The 17,580-nt window shown below is 39.0% G+C and overlaps 1 protein-coding gene across 3 annotated transcripts in view; it reads right to left on the bottom strand.

Annotated features, from left to right (window-relative positions):
• Positions 1 to 17,580, bottom strand: part of shroom2a (shroom family member 2a) — a 42,148-nt gene that overhangs the window by 17,288 nt on the left and 7,280 nt on the right. For all 3 annotated transcript variants that reach the window (XM_085264770.1, XM_085264771.1, XM_085264772.1), the window contains exon 2: positions 12,772 to 12,920. In XM_085264770.1, coding sequence (XP_085120896.1) covers positions 12,772 to 12,920 — 149 coding nt within the window. The remainder of the gene's footprint in view (positions 1 to 12,771; positions 12,921 to 17,580) is intronic.

Here is a 17,580-nt window from a genome sequence, read left to right as displayed (position 1 = left end):
GGGAAATTTGTGTAGGGTCAAATATATTTATGCTTTTATCATTATAGGCTTTGATTTTTGTGGTAATTTTTCCCCTTCTAGTCACTGCATTTTTATGTTGTGCTGCAAAAGCCTACAGGCAGAAATGAATGCCATTAATGTGGATATATGAAACTTATAAAAAGACGGTTATCTTTTTGATTATATTGTTTTAATCGTCAGTGGAAGCCAAAAATCATAATAATATAAAAATATAATTATAATTAATGGGAGGCATTATTTATCACTGAGTATTCTCATAGGCAGGACAGCCGAGGAACGTGTATTACAGCTCTGGAGACGCCTGCTGATATGTAGTGCTAGAGCGCCCTCTACTTGTCAAAAACTGATGACACTGTCACAGCATGAGCATGCTCAAAGTCTGGGCATGTGCATGAGGTCATACCTGGTCACGATGGACAGAAAAGTACATTACAGAGCAAATGCAGTTTCACTGATCAGTCATTAGGCTCATTATGTGAGCGTAGCTGAGGTGAGCTCAGACTTTGCCATATGGTCTGTGAGGGAACAGCAGCCCAGCATGGGGTGGGGGCGCTTAAGAGGACAGACGATCTCTTACACAGTCAGATCAGCCTCTTCACCCCTCAATCCAAGCTGTCGTCTGCCTCCCAGACCGCCTCTCTGTCCCCACCGAGGTTAAACTGACACAGTTTGACAGGAACGAGGAAATGAGGAGAACCTTGTAGTTACACCTGCGGTCGTTAAAATAACCGAGTGTTTGGTTTTATAATTCAACATTTCTCGCCAATCTGGAAATTTGTGTCAAATGAGCCAAAACACTAAACTCAACCTATAACAAAACAGCTGAAATAGAGGAATCACGATAACTGTGACTTTATATGATATAGACGGTGTTACTAATGCTCAAGATTTTTAAGACCGATGCAGATATTTGGCATCGAAAAATATTACAGGCTGATTATCACTCGTTTATGTTTCATGTGTTCAGACACAAGAAACTTAACAGTCGTTGTTTGTAGTTGTTCGCTGACTTTTATCTAACCTGTACCCTGTTTTGGGAGGCAGGTCTAGCTAACAACTCGTTGACCCTAAGATGAGGGAAACTCAGGTTTTTGTTACAGAAAGATTTACCTTTAATTCTGAGTCAGTTACCGTGGTAACAGAGTCTAAAGTAAAGCTGCAGATTTGGCCCCATTTATAATGGCTTAATTCTTATTTAAAATAGCTCGTCCTCCCACAACTACAATGGAATATTTAAAATATATACAAGCTTAGACATTTCTTACAGCATGTCTTCTTTAACTGACAAAACTTTAAATTCATTAAAGACTTGGAAAGCCAATCTGCATTTTTTCAGTTAAATGTGAAACTATTACTGAACTCTTCACTCCTAAAACATCTCTGGTATGGCTGTAAGAGAGCCATCATCAATCAGTGAAGGCTGATGTTGGATCAGATTGGAAATAGTTCTTATTTCAATCTCATGAAGCTTTTTTATCCTCACTGGATAATTACTGGAACAACAAAATGGTAATAACCTGTAGCAAAAATAACTTTTACCTAATAAAAAAAACCTGACGGGAGGGCAAATCCAACCCCGAGCTGCTGTTGCCATCTCAGCAACTAATACCACAGGGCCGTCAGTAAACTGTGTCTGATGAGTTTCTCCAGATTTTATCTTCAGTTTCTGTCACCTACATTTTGTCCCTCTCAGGTTACAGCTGAATAATTAGATTTAGAAATTAAATGTTTCATCTAATGAAATTTCAAGTTGAGCAAAAACCCTCATATTATATTATGGTCAGCACTGATACGGTCTGCTGGAAGGCTCTGTTCTAGCAGGGCTCTATTTATGACAGCTTTCCCTACCTACTCTCACATGTGCTTAACTCATGGTGAAGATACGGCTGACTGTTACTTAATTGAGTTAATTAACTCAGAGTTTGTTAAACATGCTTCCTGGACACAGATCACATCATTTATCAGTCTTTATAATCGCTGATATTGATAGACATGTAAATACTGACCCAGCAATGAATTGGCTGGGCTCTAATAAAACTAAACAACTGTGCAGCTGTGCTTTTTGTTTTCTCTCATTATTCTGCAATTTTTGCCAATTCGCTAAACAAAAATGTGTTTTTGGTTGAAACATATTTTTATAGGTGAGAATAACATCATTCAGTGCTCCTCAGCAATGCAGTTGTAGGCTACTAATAAAGTTTGAGTTGGTAAAAATATTCTCAAATATTACACGAGAAACCAAACAAAATGATTTTTTTTACATTTTGATGGTACTGCCTGAACTCTGGGGACAACAAACTTTTTCTGTCATTTTTAAAGGACGCGTTTGCTGAATCAGGGACTCAGGCCTCCTGGGTTAGAAAATCCATTATCCATCTATCAACTGATGGAGTTTAACACTTCAGAACTATGCCCATCGTGTTTTAATTCACTTATTCAATGTGTTGCACTTTGTCTACTTCCAGTATGGCTCTCTGGAAAATAATGTTCTGAACTCTGTGCTAGAAACCTCGGGTCAATAGTTTCTGCCCCTTAAGTCACTTTGCTCTCAGCAGTCTGATGGCAAGCGATTCAAACAGCAACTTCCTTCAGACGGAGACATGAAAACAATTTTCATAACCTAAGCTTTTATTTTTGCACCCTGCACTCTTTTTATAGATTGAGATTTAAGGTGAAGCTCAATAAAGTGGGACGATTCCACAAAATTAATTGTGGATTAGAGTTAAGGCCTATTTAGAGGACAAAGAAAAGCCAACACGGGGGCTCGGTCTTCCTCATCTCCCATCAGTCCATGTTTCTGGGGCACTAGCCGCTAACCACACATGGCGCCTGCTATTGGTATGCAAATGAGGCTGGTTTTATTAGGCCTATCGTCAGGGCTACAGCTGGACCAGCACAGATATGCTTGGAAAGTGAATCAGATGGCATGAGGGGGGGGGGGGGGGGGGGTAGATTTTTACTGACTGACCAGTTTAGATTCAGTTTCAAATGACAAGTACCAGCAAAAAAACCCCAAAAAGCTTAACAACTAATGGTCAGTTAATTAATAATACTTTATTCACAAATTTTTTTTGGGAGCTAAAATCCTTTCAGTCAAAGATTAATATGCATCTGGTTTTGAAATGTTAAGTCTTGCTGATCATGGCTTAACCTAAAATAATGGGTGACCTCTTACTGAGTGATAAGACAGAAGCAATCACAACAATAACAAAGTATTAGGGTCAGAAAAACAAGCACAGAGGCCCCAGATGTGTGACAGGACAAAAAAAGCCTCCAAACATTGAAATCAAAGGTTTGAATTTAAGAAGCGAATAAATCATTAAATAAAAGTTCATTAGCACTCACCAAAGATCTGCACGAAGGAATTCAGAAATGACACAAAGAAGGAAATCTGCTTTTTAAAAGATACTCCTATAATATCAGGCTGGAAATCAGTTTGAAGGACCAGCTGCGTCCATGTGCTGGTCAGGCACCACATTCCAATGCCACTTCAAAGACGCGCCGAAATAAAGAGGCACACAGGCCGCTGGGTATCATCCATACCACCAAACTCACAGGCCAGGGATAGCTCACGTGCAATATTCAACACAGAATAGCCATTACTAAAACTAAGTCCTCCTGATAGATTTAGGCTGAGCAGAGAGGAGATTTCCTTCAGGATTACTTGGGTTTTTCCCCTGAGAGGGGGTGCAGGAGTGGGCAGAAATGGAGGAGGAGGGCTATTGTCACAGCCAGCCCGTACCTTGCCCCGTCTCATTGGCTCCAAAGGGCTAATATGCTAATGATGGGATGAAATGCCGGACTTTTCTCTTCCCTTCCCATCTCCCCTGTTGTGAGGCAGACATGCATTTATACCATTACTATGGCAACAGGTTGATCTCTAGGGTGTGAGGGCACCCAGTTTCCCGAAAGCCTCCATTATAGAGCATGGCTAAGGAAGAAACATCAGCAACAACAACAGACTTTGCATTAAATTGTGCTTCTTACTCTTCTTAAGTGTAGCCTTATAACTGGTGTCAAAGTAAATTAGAAAATTATTTCTGAAGATGAGCCTGGTATCAAAATGCAGAGAAAGCAAAAAAAAAGGAAACCTTACGTTGTAATTTCTTTTGAAAAGTCACTGACAGGTTGATATTGCCCTTTAAAATTAAACCTTTCTGACATTAATTATCAGAAAACATCCAGGTTACCAGTGCATGTTCCTAATTAACGACATCACACAAGAGCAAAATATGGCCCAAGGGCTGAAAATGGCTTGCAAACCATCTTTATCTAACACTAACAACCTAAAAGGCAAATGAAACTATGTCAGCCACCCAAAACATAAAGCAATAAGAGCCAGAACGTTTCTGGGGAGGCATCTCCACCTGCAGCAGGCTCTGGTTAGAGTGACCCTCCAGCTCACAGAGGCTCTCCAGAACAGAACAAAAACTGCCATCATGGTGGACTTCAAGTCTGTCTGACTATGGGGGTGGTGGACTATGGGGACCATCACTATCACAGGAAAGCAGAAAAACAGCACCTTAAGTTTCAAAGTAAGATAGGGCTCAATGTTTAAACCATCTGATTGTCTCAGACAAAATAAATCCCATGAAAAATCTTGGTGGAAAGTAATTCACTAATTTCGCTGTATTTGTAGTACCATGTGCTCATAAATAGAGGTTTTCTTTATTTGTTGATACAGATCTTTTCTGTGATGGTATCAAAATTACAGTAAAGTAACATGGGTCACAGAAAATGAAGACATTTGTAGACACTCTTCACCACTGTGTGTCTTGGGTTTTTTTGCCTTGTCAATCTTTGGCATTTTGCTTCTTGTATCCAAGTCAGTCTGGCCCTATGAGGAAAAAAAAGGTTGCCCACCTCTGCACTAGAATCTACTGATGCTGAGAAGTAGAGAAGTGGCAGATGTGTCATTTGTTCTATTAGGTTATTGCCTGCAGTGTGTGAGCTAATGTCACACATCTTAAATAAATAGTTGGGAAATTAACAAAAATCCTATCCAATAACTGTGTTGGCTGTTTCCTCCCAAATTAATGGAAACTATAAGACATTTAAACTCTTATTTTCCTTCATTTCAATTTCACTTTCAATGACCTGTCATGCCACCTTCAAAAAAAATTAAAAAAATCAATCAATTTCTTACAAGAATATTTAACTTTGTGCGATGGAGAGCAAGCACAAATTCCTGTGTGTTTTTTTCCCCTGACTAAAAATGTGCTCTGGCACCACCAGCAAGAGGTCTGGTGACAGGCAAGAAGATTAGTGAAGAAAGGTTGCACCCTAAAGCTGATAGGAAGGCAATAAAATTCACAGTCTTCTATTGTGAGGGAAGCAATCAAGCGTACAATCCATCTGAACAAGGTCTGCATTGTGAGGCTCAGCTGTGGGATTATGTTCTTCACAGGTTTAACAAACGCAGCTGATATCGTTAACATTTGTTGCAATATCTACGATTAAAAACCTAAATGTAACAAGAAAGCACATGTTAGTGACCTGAAAAGATGGAGCATTAAAAACAACAACAACAAAAGGTGAGGTTGCCAAACCTGCACTTTTCAGGTAAACTGTTGGGCTGTATTTGGTCTCTAAAAAGGCACTCACAAAGACCTTCTTCAGCAAATCCTACAATCAAACCAGTCATGTTTCGGGTGAGAGAGGTGAACCGTGAGCAGCACGTAATGACCAGCACATTCCTGGGCTGAGTGGCATACCAGCTGTCAAGTCACCGGCTGCTGCACTGACCAGAGACCAGAAACACCTGGAAACCTCGGAGGCTGACAATCTAAACATCACGGCTGACCCTCCCAGTATTATGTCTCAAAACAACATCCATACATTACATTACAAGGCTGGTTTCACAAAGGTTGTCGGGTTCGATCAGATTACAGATAGATAGATAGATACCTTACCCCTCAGGGTTACTGACCTTAAGACCTGAAGTTATCACTGTAACAATCAGTGACATCTCAAGTAACCAGCAGCTCGGGATGCATGATATCACTTTAATCCCTAGTAAGTGGTTTCAACTTGCTTCGTTTGTTTTCTTATTCCACATCCACTTGCTGCTTCAGTATATCTTAAAAACTACAGTGTCATGTTTAGGCACTAATAGCTAATGTGTAATTGTGTAAGGACATGGTTTGTGTTGAATCATGCCCCTCTGGAACAGGAACCCCACATGTTGAGTGTTCTCTGAACACTCAACATGTTCAGAGAGATGTTCTTTAAGGTAGAAGATAGAAGAACATCACTCAGATCACTCAGTTCAATTCAGTTTTATTTATACAATGCCAAATCACAGTCACCTGAATGTGACTGACCGACTCTGAGCAAGCACTTGGTGAAAGAAACACTCAGTGCATCATGGGAAACCCAGAAGCCAAGACCTATTCCAACGTAATTAAGGGAGGGTTTAGGGTCCCCTAATCCAGCCCTGACTATAATTTACTTGCTGGGAAACATTTATTACCCTTTTGGAAAGATAACATGTTGTCTTCATTGTCTTTGATTAATACTATGTCACTTCACCTCTCTCTGTCAAATCCACATGGTAGTTTTGACATTTTATTCACTTGAATACAGAAAGCTTTAATGAAAGATTTGCATTTTAGGAACAAGTCAGAGTTATAGTTGGAGAATTGGAGTGCTCATAAAAATGATTAATCTTTAGTTGAATTTGTTTTTCATCTTGATATCTCCTGTACTATGAATTTTAATGCCATCCCAACAGCCATACTCCCAGGCATGCTAAGCAAGTAACTTCACTTTTCAAAGATACATTAGATTTTAAGACACTAATTTCTTCAATTTACTCAAAAACTTTTTAAGGGCCTGCATGAACTCTGCTGCAGTACCTTCATGGTCCATCAAAAGGCTACGGATCACACTTCATGAATCACTGATCTAAACTATCATTTCCTCACTTGAGACAAACAATTTTAAGAAATCTGCTTACAACAACAATTCAGCACACTGCATACCCAACATAGCCCAGCAAATGTAAGCTCTGCACCCCCCGCTGAATGCTTGCACTGATGCCAGTAAGCTTTTCCAGGTATAACTGGATTGTTCACTGAAACACTGCGCAGCCTTCATGTATCTGAATCAGACACAGACACGCATTCTGAGTATTGGAGACGTCTCTTTCAGTACAAAATAACGAGGCTGGTTTGTGACTGTGGTAGCGTTGTAATAATACCAAGAGCAGGAAACCAAATGCCACAACGCACTACAAGCCGCATGTACAGTTTAATGATTCACTCCACAGTTAGTGGCATGTACAGCAAATGCCTGAAAGGAAGCCAGTCCAGACTGTAGGGGGCCTCGTAGGGACTGAAACCCTGACAGCTCCAAACTGCAGAAACAAACAAAATAAAGTGAACTGCACGGAGGAAAAAAAAAAGTTTCTTCATCAAGAGCTTTACTCTAGAGACACAACCTTCAACAGCAACATTACAATACAACAACTTCTTAACAGTCCCTACTATATAGTCCTAAAGACCAAGAACATACATAAGCACTTCATTTGAGCTTATATTTTATACTTTATGCAACTATTTTATACTCAGTGTAAAACTGTACCACTGATAATGCTTTTGCACACCTTTTTATAGCACCACAATTTCAATATTACGTATCGTTCTGGTATCATGTCACTGTCTTGTTTTCAATTTAAACAATTTGCTATCTGAATGAAAAATAGGTTACCAAAGACAAGCAATTTCAATTTAGACTCCGACCAGTATTGTTAACTAAACCGGATGCAGAAAAATGACTGAAAAAGTAGAGTTCCTCAAGTGGCCATGTAAGGCTGGCAACAAGTGAGAGTTAGCGCCCATATTATATAAGAATGAAAAGATAGTAAAAAATAATAATACCCAAATAAAAGCCAAAATAACCATAAGTTACAAGGGAAATAAAATTAAAAACAAACTAAACTCAGTGGGCCATAAAAAAAGCACAACTTAATACTTAAGATCCGAAACTTTCATGCAGGACTTTGACTAAACTCGACTAATTTTGTATTTCAGACTCCACAAACAGCAACAATAACATGTTGGCGCTCATGCAAATGCAGTGTGTGGGAGAATTATAGTGTTTGACTGCATGCTGTAGTTAGTGCTGGCAAGTTTAAAACAAATTGTGGATGGAAGGTGCAATTTAGCTTTAGCTCAGCTCACACCCTTATTGTGTTTTTGAAGTAGACCAAAATGTGTTTTTCTGGAAAACCCAAGAGATCTCTGCACGCCGCACGCTGACGCTGAAGCACGTTTGTTTTGTCGAGGCGTGTGCAAATACGAGATGCTTTTCCCACACGTAACCACACCTTTGTGATTCTCGTGTGACTTGCGACGAGCCTCTCCCCTTTGACATTATGCTCACTATCTCAAATTAGTCACCGCATGCAAAAAAACCTAAAAAAACAAAACAAAGAAACATGGCTCACTGCATCAAGCTCCTCCCTCCTGCTGTCTGTGCAGAGGCCACACCTGTAAACTGGAGCAGGTCCTGACAGCTTTCTGGTCCCTGTTCAACTATCCAATATTATCCCTAAAATAACAACAAAGGTGTTACACACACAGACACAGATCAGGGCTCCGTGTTAGTGATGAGGAAAGAGTCACTTTAACATTTTAAAACCTCAACACAAGTTTTCTACACAACAATCAGACTGCAGCTGGATGAAAAATAGACAAAATGGGGCTGAAATTGAAGCTTTGAGGCTCAGTAAATGTACCACTATCACTCTGTTGTGAGCTAAATCAGACACAGACTTGTTATTGTGGCCTTGGAAAATGACTGAGTGGAGATGCCATCTCAGACAGCCGGAACAAAGCAAATTCTTCACCACAGACGAGCAGAAAGAGTCCCGTGGGACTGGAAGTCTGTAAAGTGCAACATGAACAATAAGACCTGACCTTGTAAGGAAACGTCTGAAATGACAATACCCAGATCCTTTACTCATACATCCTGCTCCCCTGTCGCATAATAAATCCAAAATTCCCTCCTCTTTTTCACAAGGAATAATATATATGGCAGTCAGACATTATGTGAAGTTTACAAGTCTAACCGCTCTCCAGATATTTATTACAGAAAAGACAAATTCATGCTGTTAGGTACAGTTAATTTACCTTAAGCTAACAAAAGGTCAAACAGTCTCATACAGTCCTGCAATACCAGGGTATGATTGGAAATTTACAGGGAGTTGCACTGCATAACAAAACTCCATGTTAGCTAATGAGAAATACAAGTTTTTTAAATTTTAAGTCCGAAAACTTTCTCACACCAAGAAGGTCTTGGATTTGAATCCACCATCTGACTGGGGCGTTTCTACTTCGCACATATCAGTATCGATATCCAGCACGATTTTTTTGATGAGTTTTTTAAGTGTTCCTTTAATTCTTGTGAGTAGTGTATGACTGAGGTATAGTAATTTATCATACTTCATGTAAAAAGTGCAAAAGAAGAAGGTGAGTGCGGGTGGTGTTTCCCAGGTCTACCTTCAGCATTTTTATCTTCTTACAGCCTCTGATTGCTCCACAGCAGCTAACCCTCATTCACTTTTCTGCTATCTGATCAAGTCAGAAAGATCTACATTCCTGCTGCCATTTCAGTGCAACTTTCTCTATGTTAAGCCCCAGATAACATACATTAAAGGTGGCGCCTGTATCCTCACTTCCAGCTCCCTGTTTTTGTACTTGGTGCAGCCCCTCAGTTTAACATCAATCTAAAAAAGCAATTTTAGCTTCCCTTCAAGACCAAACTTCTTTTTAATTGGTGGGGCTTCTGATATGACCTTATTAGGCTGAGTCCTCTCTCTGACATTTTACGGAGCCATGAGTACTAAAAATAAATAAATACTAAAAAAAAAAAGAATAAAAAAAAAAGAATAAATAAATAAATAACAATAACTTTGATCCTCACATGCTTTTTGGAGTAGTTTGATCAAATCTGATGTAAATTAATTACATTTTTATTCATACAGAAGTTATCAGAGTAGCTATTTTTATCAGCTCCACTATAAAAAGTAGCTCTAATTGGTAATGATCTTTCGGCATCTTAAATCAGTCACATGGTTATGTTCATGCAGGTCATCCATCTCTCAGGATGTTTTAGTTATTCTTCCACTCTAAAGAAAAACTGAGGTTGAAAATGAAATTTTGGTTTCGGAGGCTACATGCAGACACTGAACTATCCTATGTGAAATTATTATACCATCGCTGAACCCAACTACTTTTTTTTAAACCTTAAAAACAGATCACATCATGAGAGTCTACACATAAGTCTTTCTTCTTAAAAAAAGGGGAAAGGTTTAAATGCATTCTGAATATCTTCAAATGTTTTTCCCTAAAGGAAAGGTAGTTTCAGAGGTGGCTGTTTATAGAGGGTATTAGGAAAACTGGGGTGTAGGTAGATAATGACCTGCATTGACACACCCTGTTTATTAGAGCTGGCAAAAATAATGTTTATGAAACTCACACTTACAGTAATGAGCTGATTAAGTAAGTGTGGTTTACAGGCCTTTTTTTTTTTTTTTGAAGCGTAAAGTGAACGCATGCACAAGTTTACGTGTTCTTACATATTTCTGCTTGGTCATGAAATGAACACAGCTTGCTATAAACAGTAAAACCTGCTAGTTTCCAGACTCCACAATAAACACGTCCATTGAGAACAGACCACAATAAGCAAGTCACACAGCCTCGTCCTTGTGGAGAGATAAATGGTGAGTGAACCTCCTTGTACGGTAGGATTTGTTCAGGGGTTACGTTATGATATGATAGAACACAGAAAGAAATGCAGGCTGCAAAGAGGACACAATGAGAGTTCTGTTTGACACAGAACAAACCCGTCTGTAAGCAGGACTGACAAATGAGTCATCACTTATACCAGATATGAAAAGTAAACCATAAGTCACAACAAGTGGCTTTTAACCAGCACACTGATGTAATTACAGTGATTGTAGTCTGTTATTATAGCCGTATTGGTTTTTATTTTCCATTCAGTTTTAATTCTATGTTCGTTTCAGTTAGTTTTGAGAGTGGATTTATTTCAATGTTGTTTTTATTTGTTTCAGTGCTAATTTTAGTTTTTGAGGCATCTGCCACGCTGCAAATGGGAACAGTCAATTTGTTCATCCCACATCATATTGCAGCTGACAGTTGGTCACGAGAGGACAGTCCCAGGTCCAGTTGCCTAAGAGACCCTTTTATGCATTAACCATGCTGTCATATCCCAGTCAACAGCATCCTTTACTCTCACTGGTAGTCACTTCTCATTGGTAATAAGTAGCTCAGAACAGTTCAGTAAAGCCCAGCCTCCTGAGGCTGGTGGTTCAGATTCAACCAAACCTAAACTATACCCATAGGGAAAAGAAATAGTAAAGACTTATAAAAGACTTGCATAAGATGCGGCCTACTTCATATAGTGAATCATATAAGGCTTATATGATTTACTCATGAAAGTGGCCACTTTCTCGTTACTTTCATACATTGTTTTAGTAAGTATCCAAAACACATACAAGTTTCATTTATATGATTTTTCAAGGGATCTTATATTGAAAACAGATACAAACTTTATAAGATTTTTATATATATATATATATATATATATATGGGCGGTTTATCCTTCAAGCTCGGGTCCTCTACCAGAGGCCTGGGAGCTTGAGGGTCCTGCGCAGTATCTTAGCTGTTCCCAGGACTGCGCTCTTCTGGACAGAGATCTCCGATGTTTTTCCCGGGATCTGCTGGAGCCACTCGCCTAGCTTGGGAGTCACCGCACCTAGTGCTCCGATTACCACGGGGACCACCGTTACCTTCACCCTCCACATCCTCTCGAGCTCTTCTCTGAGCCCTTGGTATTTCTCCAGCTTCTCGTGTTCCTTCTTCCTGATATTGCTGTCATTCGGAACCGCTACATCGATCACTACGGCCGTCTTCTTCTGTTTGTCTACCACCACTATGTCTGGTTGGTTAGCCACCACCATTTTGTCCGTCTGTATCTGGAAGTCCCACAGGATCTTAGCTCGGTCATTCTCCACCACCCTTGGGGGCATCTCCCATTTTGACCTCGGGACTTCCAGGTTATACTCGGCACAGATGTTCCTGTACACTATGCCGGCCACTTGGTTATATATATATGAAAAACAATTTTCAATTGGTCTTTATATTTAGTTTTCTTAGTTTGTTTCTTGGTAACTATAATAACTGATTGTGGTTTCCTGATATCTTAACGATCTATTCACTGGTTAAAGAGAAAAGACAGTGACATGTGGCTAAAGTGCTGCTATCTGAAAACAACACAAACAAGAAAAGCCTCATCATGGAGCATGTGAGACCAACTGGCGAAGATTTAAAAAAAAAATAAATAAATAAAAAAATCTCAGTGCCATATAAGGGGATTTGCCTAACAGCTTCCTCTTGTGTGTGCGTGCTTGCCACACCTTCCTGTGTGGGATCCAACAGAAAAATGATGTCATTCATATCCTTACTTCCTTCTTCGAACCGTTTCGTCATGAACAACTTTCACACGCCACTAACTCCTAATGACTACGGGCTAAAACAACCTGGTAAAACAGGAACATCCAGCTGCTGGGAACTCAAATAGTGAAATCCCTGAAAGGCTGGACTGCATACACTCAAACAGCTGTGAGAAGCAGGATCCTCCATCTCCATGGTTGGAGTTGTTACCACAGCGACCCATCGGGCGAAGGGGATGTAAACATCCTGTAACTGGGGACAGGTTACCTACCTTTTCACCACCAGACTGAGGGTCTTGTGGGATCCCTTTACGAGGCAGATTGCCTCCTGTCTATATCCAGTCAGGGGAATCTCGTTGATGTTGACAAGCTCGTCTCCCACCTGCAGACCCACAGCTTCTGCTTTACTGCCCTCCTCAACCTGGAAAGCAGACACAAAACAGAGTTACTTCACCTTCAAGCAACTCAGTGGTGTCATAGGACCCTAGTTGTATGTTTATAAATGCAGTTGTGATCATTTTAAAATTATAGACACATTTTTCATAGTAATTGATCCAATGGTGTGGGCAGGAATAATGGAAAGTCACGTGCAGATATATTTGTGTATGCTATTTAAGAATATACTTTACAACAATTTTCCAATTCTGATGGAACATTTCATTTGTTCAAATTATGACTAACCTTCCTGCTGCCTAATATTATGAATTTAGAAACTCGATTTTTCTTTAATGCCTCTTTGGTATCAAAGAAAGTTGGTAACAAAGCCTTAATGATTTTGATTATAAATAAAATAGCCTTTAAATATCCAATATTCATAATCTTTTCACATTGAAATATGCTTGACTTTGTCAGCTCAAACGAAACTCCTTATAGTTTTAAGAATTATGTCAGGGTTCTGTTTATTTACTAGATTTATTTTGTAGTTAAAATTTCTTCTTCTTTTTTTACCTTTATGGTTTATTTGTTTTGTTTTTGTTCTGTTACATAATTGTGTGTTTTTTTATTACCAGTTTGTTTGTATAGATGTCCTTGACATCTGGAAGGATTTATCCAGTTAAACATATTTTAGGCGCTATAATGTTTTGCAGTGAACTGTGACTAACAGACCCCGAGTGGAGACATTTACTGCTCCAGAAGCCTTGAGGCAGATACTCAATGCACAAGATAAAAACTGTTCAACCTGACTGATCTTTGTCAGTTAAATCCTTTTGGTATAAAAATGACTGGAAAGCAAAATTGTATAATGTACAGGTAGGGTACACATCATCTGGACAACATAACCAATGTCCCCAAGGAATGGAGAAAAAAAAAAAGCTACTCTGAAGAGTTACTCTTCTGAGTAGTAAGAAAGAAATATATTATAAAAGGAAATTTCACTATAACAACTTACTTCCAAAAGTAAGTTACCAGATTAAAAAGGCAAAACAGTGAATTTCTTGGCTCTTTTGGGATGACTACATCTATGAACATAACGTTCCAAATTTAATTATCCTGAATGCAGCCAAGACAAAGAGTTTTCAATAGCCTGCTTAACACAGGTCTGTAGACTTTTTCTGTTACTGCTAGACTTAAAAAAATATATATTCTCGAAAAAAATGAAAACTAAATCAAATAAAAATGTTTGAATGTGTTGCCATTACAACTTTTATTTGGAGAGAAGAACAAGACCTCTTGAAAGTTTTATGTATGCAAGGAAAAAAAAAAAACTAATAAACTCCTCCATCAAAAAGAAGAAGAAAGAGAAACAATAAAATGAATATGGATATAACAAAAGCTTGCCCGATGGGGTAGATTTTACCCTTATAGCGATTATTGTTACATCATAGAATAGCTAACAGCTCCCTCTGTACAGAGTATACAGTTTAAAAGAGACTTTTTATATCTTAGAGGCTCCCACTGCTGTGTTGTCAAAAAGATCAAGTATCCTGATACAAACTAAGCCTGGTGTTACTTACTGCCTCTCAGCACTTTGAAACTGCTGATAAGCAAATCCCTGATATTTACTGTAGTTTTAAAAACCTTCTGGTGTGACCTTAAAATGTAGTGCTTGTGTAACGGCTGCAAACACGAGTTTTATTTCAGTGAATTCATTTAAATTAAACTGTTATATTCTTATTTATCTAATAAACTGTTCAAAATATTAAAAAAAGACAAACCTTTAAACCCAAATGTCATGTAAATATGACATTTTAAATAAAGCCACATTTTATTTAGGATTATTAATTAAATAAACAATTAAAAAATGGTGTGATTGTATGACTTTTGATTATCATAAACGTTAGTTTTAATTTGCCAATAGTGGCTAAATAAACAAATACATAATTGAAATACAAATACAGACTCACTTAGAGCCCAGACATAAATCTCTAAATACAGTGGCATTTACCGCCATCCGCCACTGGCTAATATTCAACTACCGAGCCAACTATGCAGTATCACATTGTCTGCCATACCAGTATAATACCAGTATGTTAACAGTATAAATTTTTACATGATATAAAAGTGTCACACTGAGATATCAATGACATACTGTGTGTTTATGCTCCGTAGTGTACACAGCAACAACCCAAACGTGTCTGCGTGTGAGCGCAGCGAGTCGGTCTCGGATGTCAGCTCCTTAGAAGGGAGCGACAGTGTTGTGAAAAATATTTCTTAATGTCTTGATTTCTTTTTAATTTTTGTTTCAGATCAAACTGTTTTTAATATTAGGCAAAGATAAAAACAAGTAATTAGAAACCAACAAACTTGTTTCACCACTTGAGGCAAAAAGACACCGTTGAGTACAACTGGGATACCAAGGCAGGTGAGGAGAAAATAACCATAGCGGGTGATATGTGGGCAAAAGTAAACAAACTGGCTCAAGCAAATGTCGCTGGAGCGCTTGTTAGTTGCACTCCTTATGACAGCAAACGGTGCAGAACAGTGAGTAACGGCTAATGTAACTGCATCCGTCTCACTGCTATTGGTACTATAATGGTGTGGCTGCTGCTGGCAAGTTGTGGTAGTAGAGTCACTCTTTGAATTAGGCAGTGCGTTATCAATGATAGCAGGTCATGGGAAAAGGAGGATGGAAAACGCACTTCATTTTCCTTGAAATACTGTGACTGAATTCTGAGGCTATATTGCCAGCTGCTAGGGTCAAATCAACGGATTGGTTTATAAAACTGTATTAAACTATGTGTTTGGAGCACCGGGCCATTTCCTGTTGGCCTGAAGGCCATTTTTACCTGCCATGAACAGCGAGCCATGGCTCAACAGCAAGAAGGAGTGAGTTGACAAGCTTATGAAGAGTTTCATTTTAATGTTTAATGCTTTGTATTTCAGTCTAACAAATATTCTAAAATGTAGGCTGTTGGTATAAGATAATTGCTTTGTGTCTATAAATGCTATGACTGCTGAGTTTTTGTGCAGAGTGATACATTTGATCCAAGGTAAATAAGAGCAGGTGTCCTTAAACACACACTGACATTGAGGATAATGCTAACATCTAAAAATTGAATGTTGGAGTGACAGAACACACACTCCACTGGTTATCAAAATGAACAGCAGGCCAGCAGACTTCTAAAGAGACGAATCAAAGGCTATAAAACACTTCAAAAGGCTGCTGAACAAGCCGGTGGCGTGATGATGATGAAAAAACAAACTGTTCTGCGTTTGTTTGAGAGGGGGAAAAAACACCTGGAATAGCACAAAGGGATGTATAGCGAACACAGTGAACTTCTTTTAGATACACTGACTGAAGCACAGCTTACACAGATGGGAACCCTGACGTGAGAAATCGTGAGGGTTCAGAAGGTCAGAAACTCAGATGTGAGACGTGCATGATGGCATGATGGTCAGCGTGGAAAGAAAAGCTGCAAGACTTTGCTTGGCGGTTGGCACATTAACATACAAAAGTCGAAATCTGCAGCTGATTATCAGTCCTCCAAGCACTCAACCTGAGAGAGGGGGGCTGCATGACTCAACCGCACAAGTATGTGTAGGTTTACAGACCATTCCTTCTTATACAGCCTTTATCCTCAGAGCCCCAGATAGCACTAATCACACTGCAGCCTATTTTCATTTTTCTGTAACGCGGAGGTTCAGGCAGGGTGGATTTTTATGCTGGCTGGAGAGATTCCTGATCTGATCCTGATATGGTCATGCTTTCTGTAGAGAATCACTGATACATTTGCTGAGAGTTACAATGTTTAAAAGTGCTTACAAAACACCCTCAGTTTCACTGAAAGTTGAAACTATTCCCACTTGTAGAAACACTATAGCCTGTACTAAGAAACAGAAATCGCACCGAGTTTCCCATGAAGGCAGTTTTAACTTAGTAGTTTTGGTTTGGGTAAAATTAACATAAAACGTCTTAAATAGAGGTGTCAGACACCAGGAAGCAAACGGTATAACGGTATAACGGTATAGAATAAATCTCGTGATGTTTTTCCTTTCTCTAAACTGTCTCCCTTTTGTGGCCCCAATTCTTACTGAAGGCCAAGGGTGCTGGACTCATTTCAGATGTGAAAGGGGCCAAAAAGCATAAAAAATAAAAAAATAAAAAAAAATCCTTAAAAAAAAAAAAAATATATAAAAAAAAAAAAAAAAAAAAAAAAAAGGAAGAAGAGGAAAGTAAGAAGTTCATAAAAGTGGTGTGCTATGATTTAAATGTGGTATTTTGTGTTGGTTAATGATGGAGAAACCTAAACAGCCAAATATGGTAAGATTTAAAACTGCAGCAACACATCAGCGTGAAGAAAAACAAAAAGGATTCAGGATACTGCTCGGGTGAACTGTGGTGTCCTCATACCCCGTAACCATTTGTACTAGCGCTTGAGCCATGATGTACTTGCTGCAGTCTCATAAACGATAGGTGGTGCTAGTTTAGGAACAGAGGAAAGCAAAAAAGGAAACAAAGCCATCGCTGAAGATGCTTAGGTCACAAGACAGCTTGTGTGGCAGCAGTTGTGGAGTATGGAGAGTATGAATTACCGACACATCCACACAGCAGACAGGTGGATGTAAATGAAAATCAGTGAAAATTATAGCCAAAAAACCCCAAAATAAACTCATCCTGGATTAAGCGAGTCTTTACCAAC

This window comes from Mchenga conophoros, linkage group LG23 (genome assembly GCF_057382185.1).
Source record: "Mchenga conophoros isolate Kocher_MC1m ecotype Shallow Benthic linkage group LG23, M_conophoros_male_GT1.1, whole genome shotgun sequence".
Lineage (NCBI taxonomy): Eukaryota > Metazoa > Chordata > Actinopteri > Cichliformes > Cichlidae > Mchenga > Mchenga conophoros.
The sequence above is the reverse complement of the archived record's forward strand: the minus strand, read 5'-3'. Positions and strand labels throughout refer to the sequence as shown.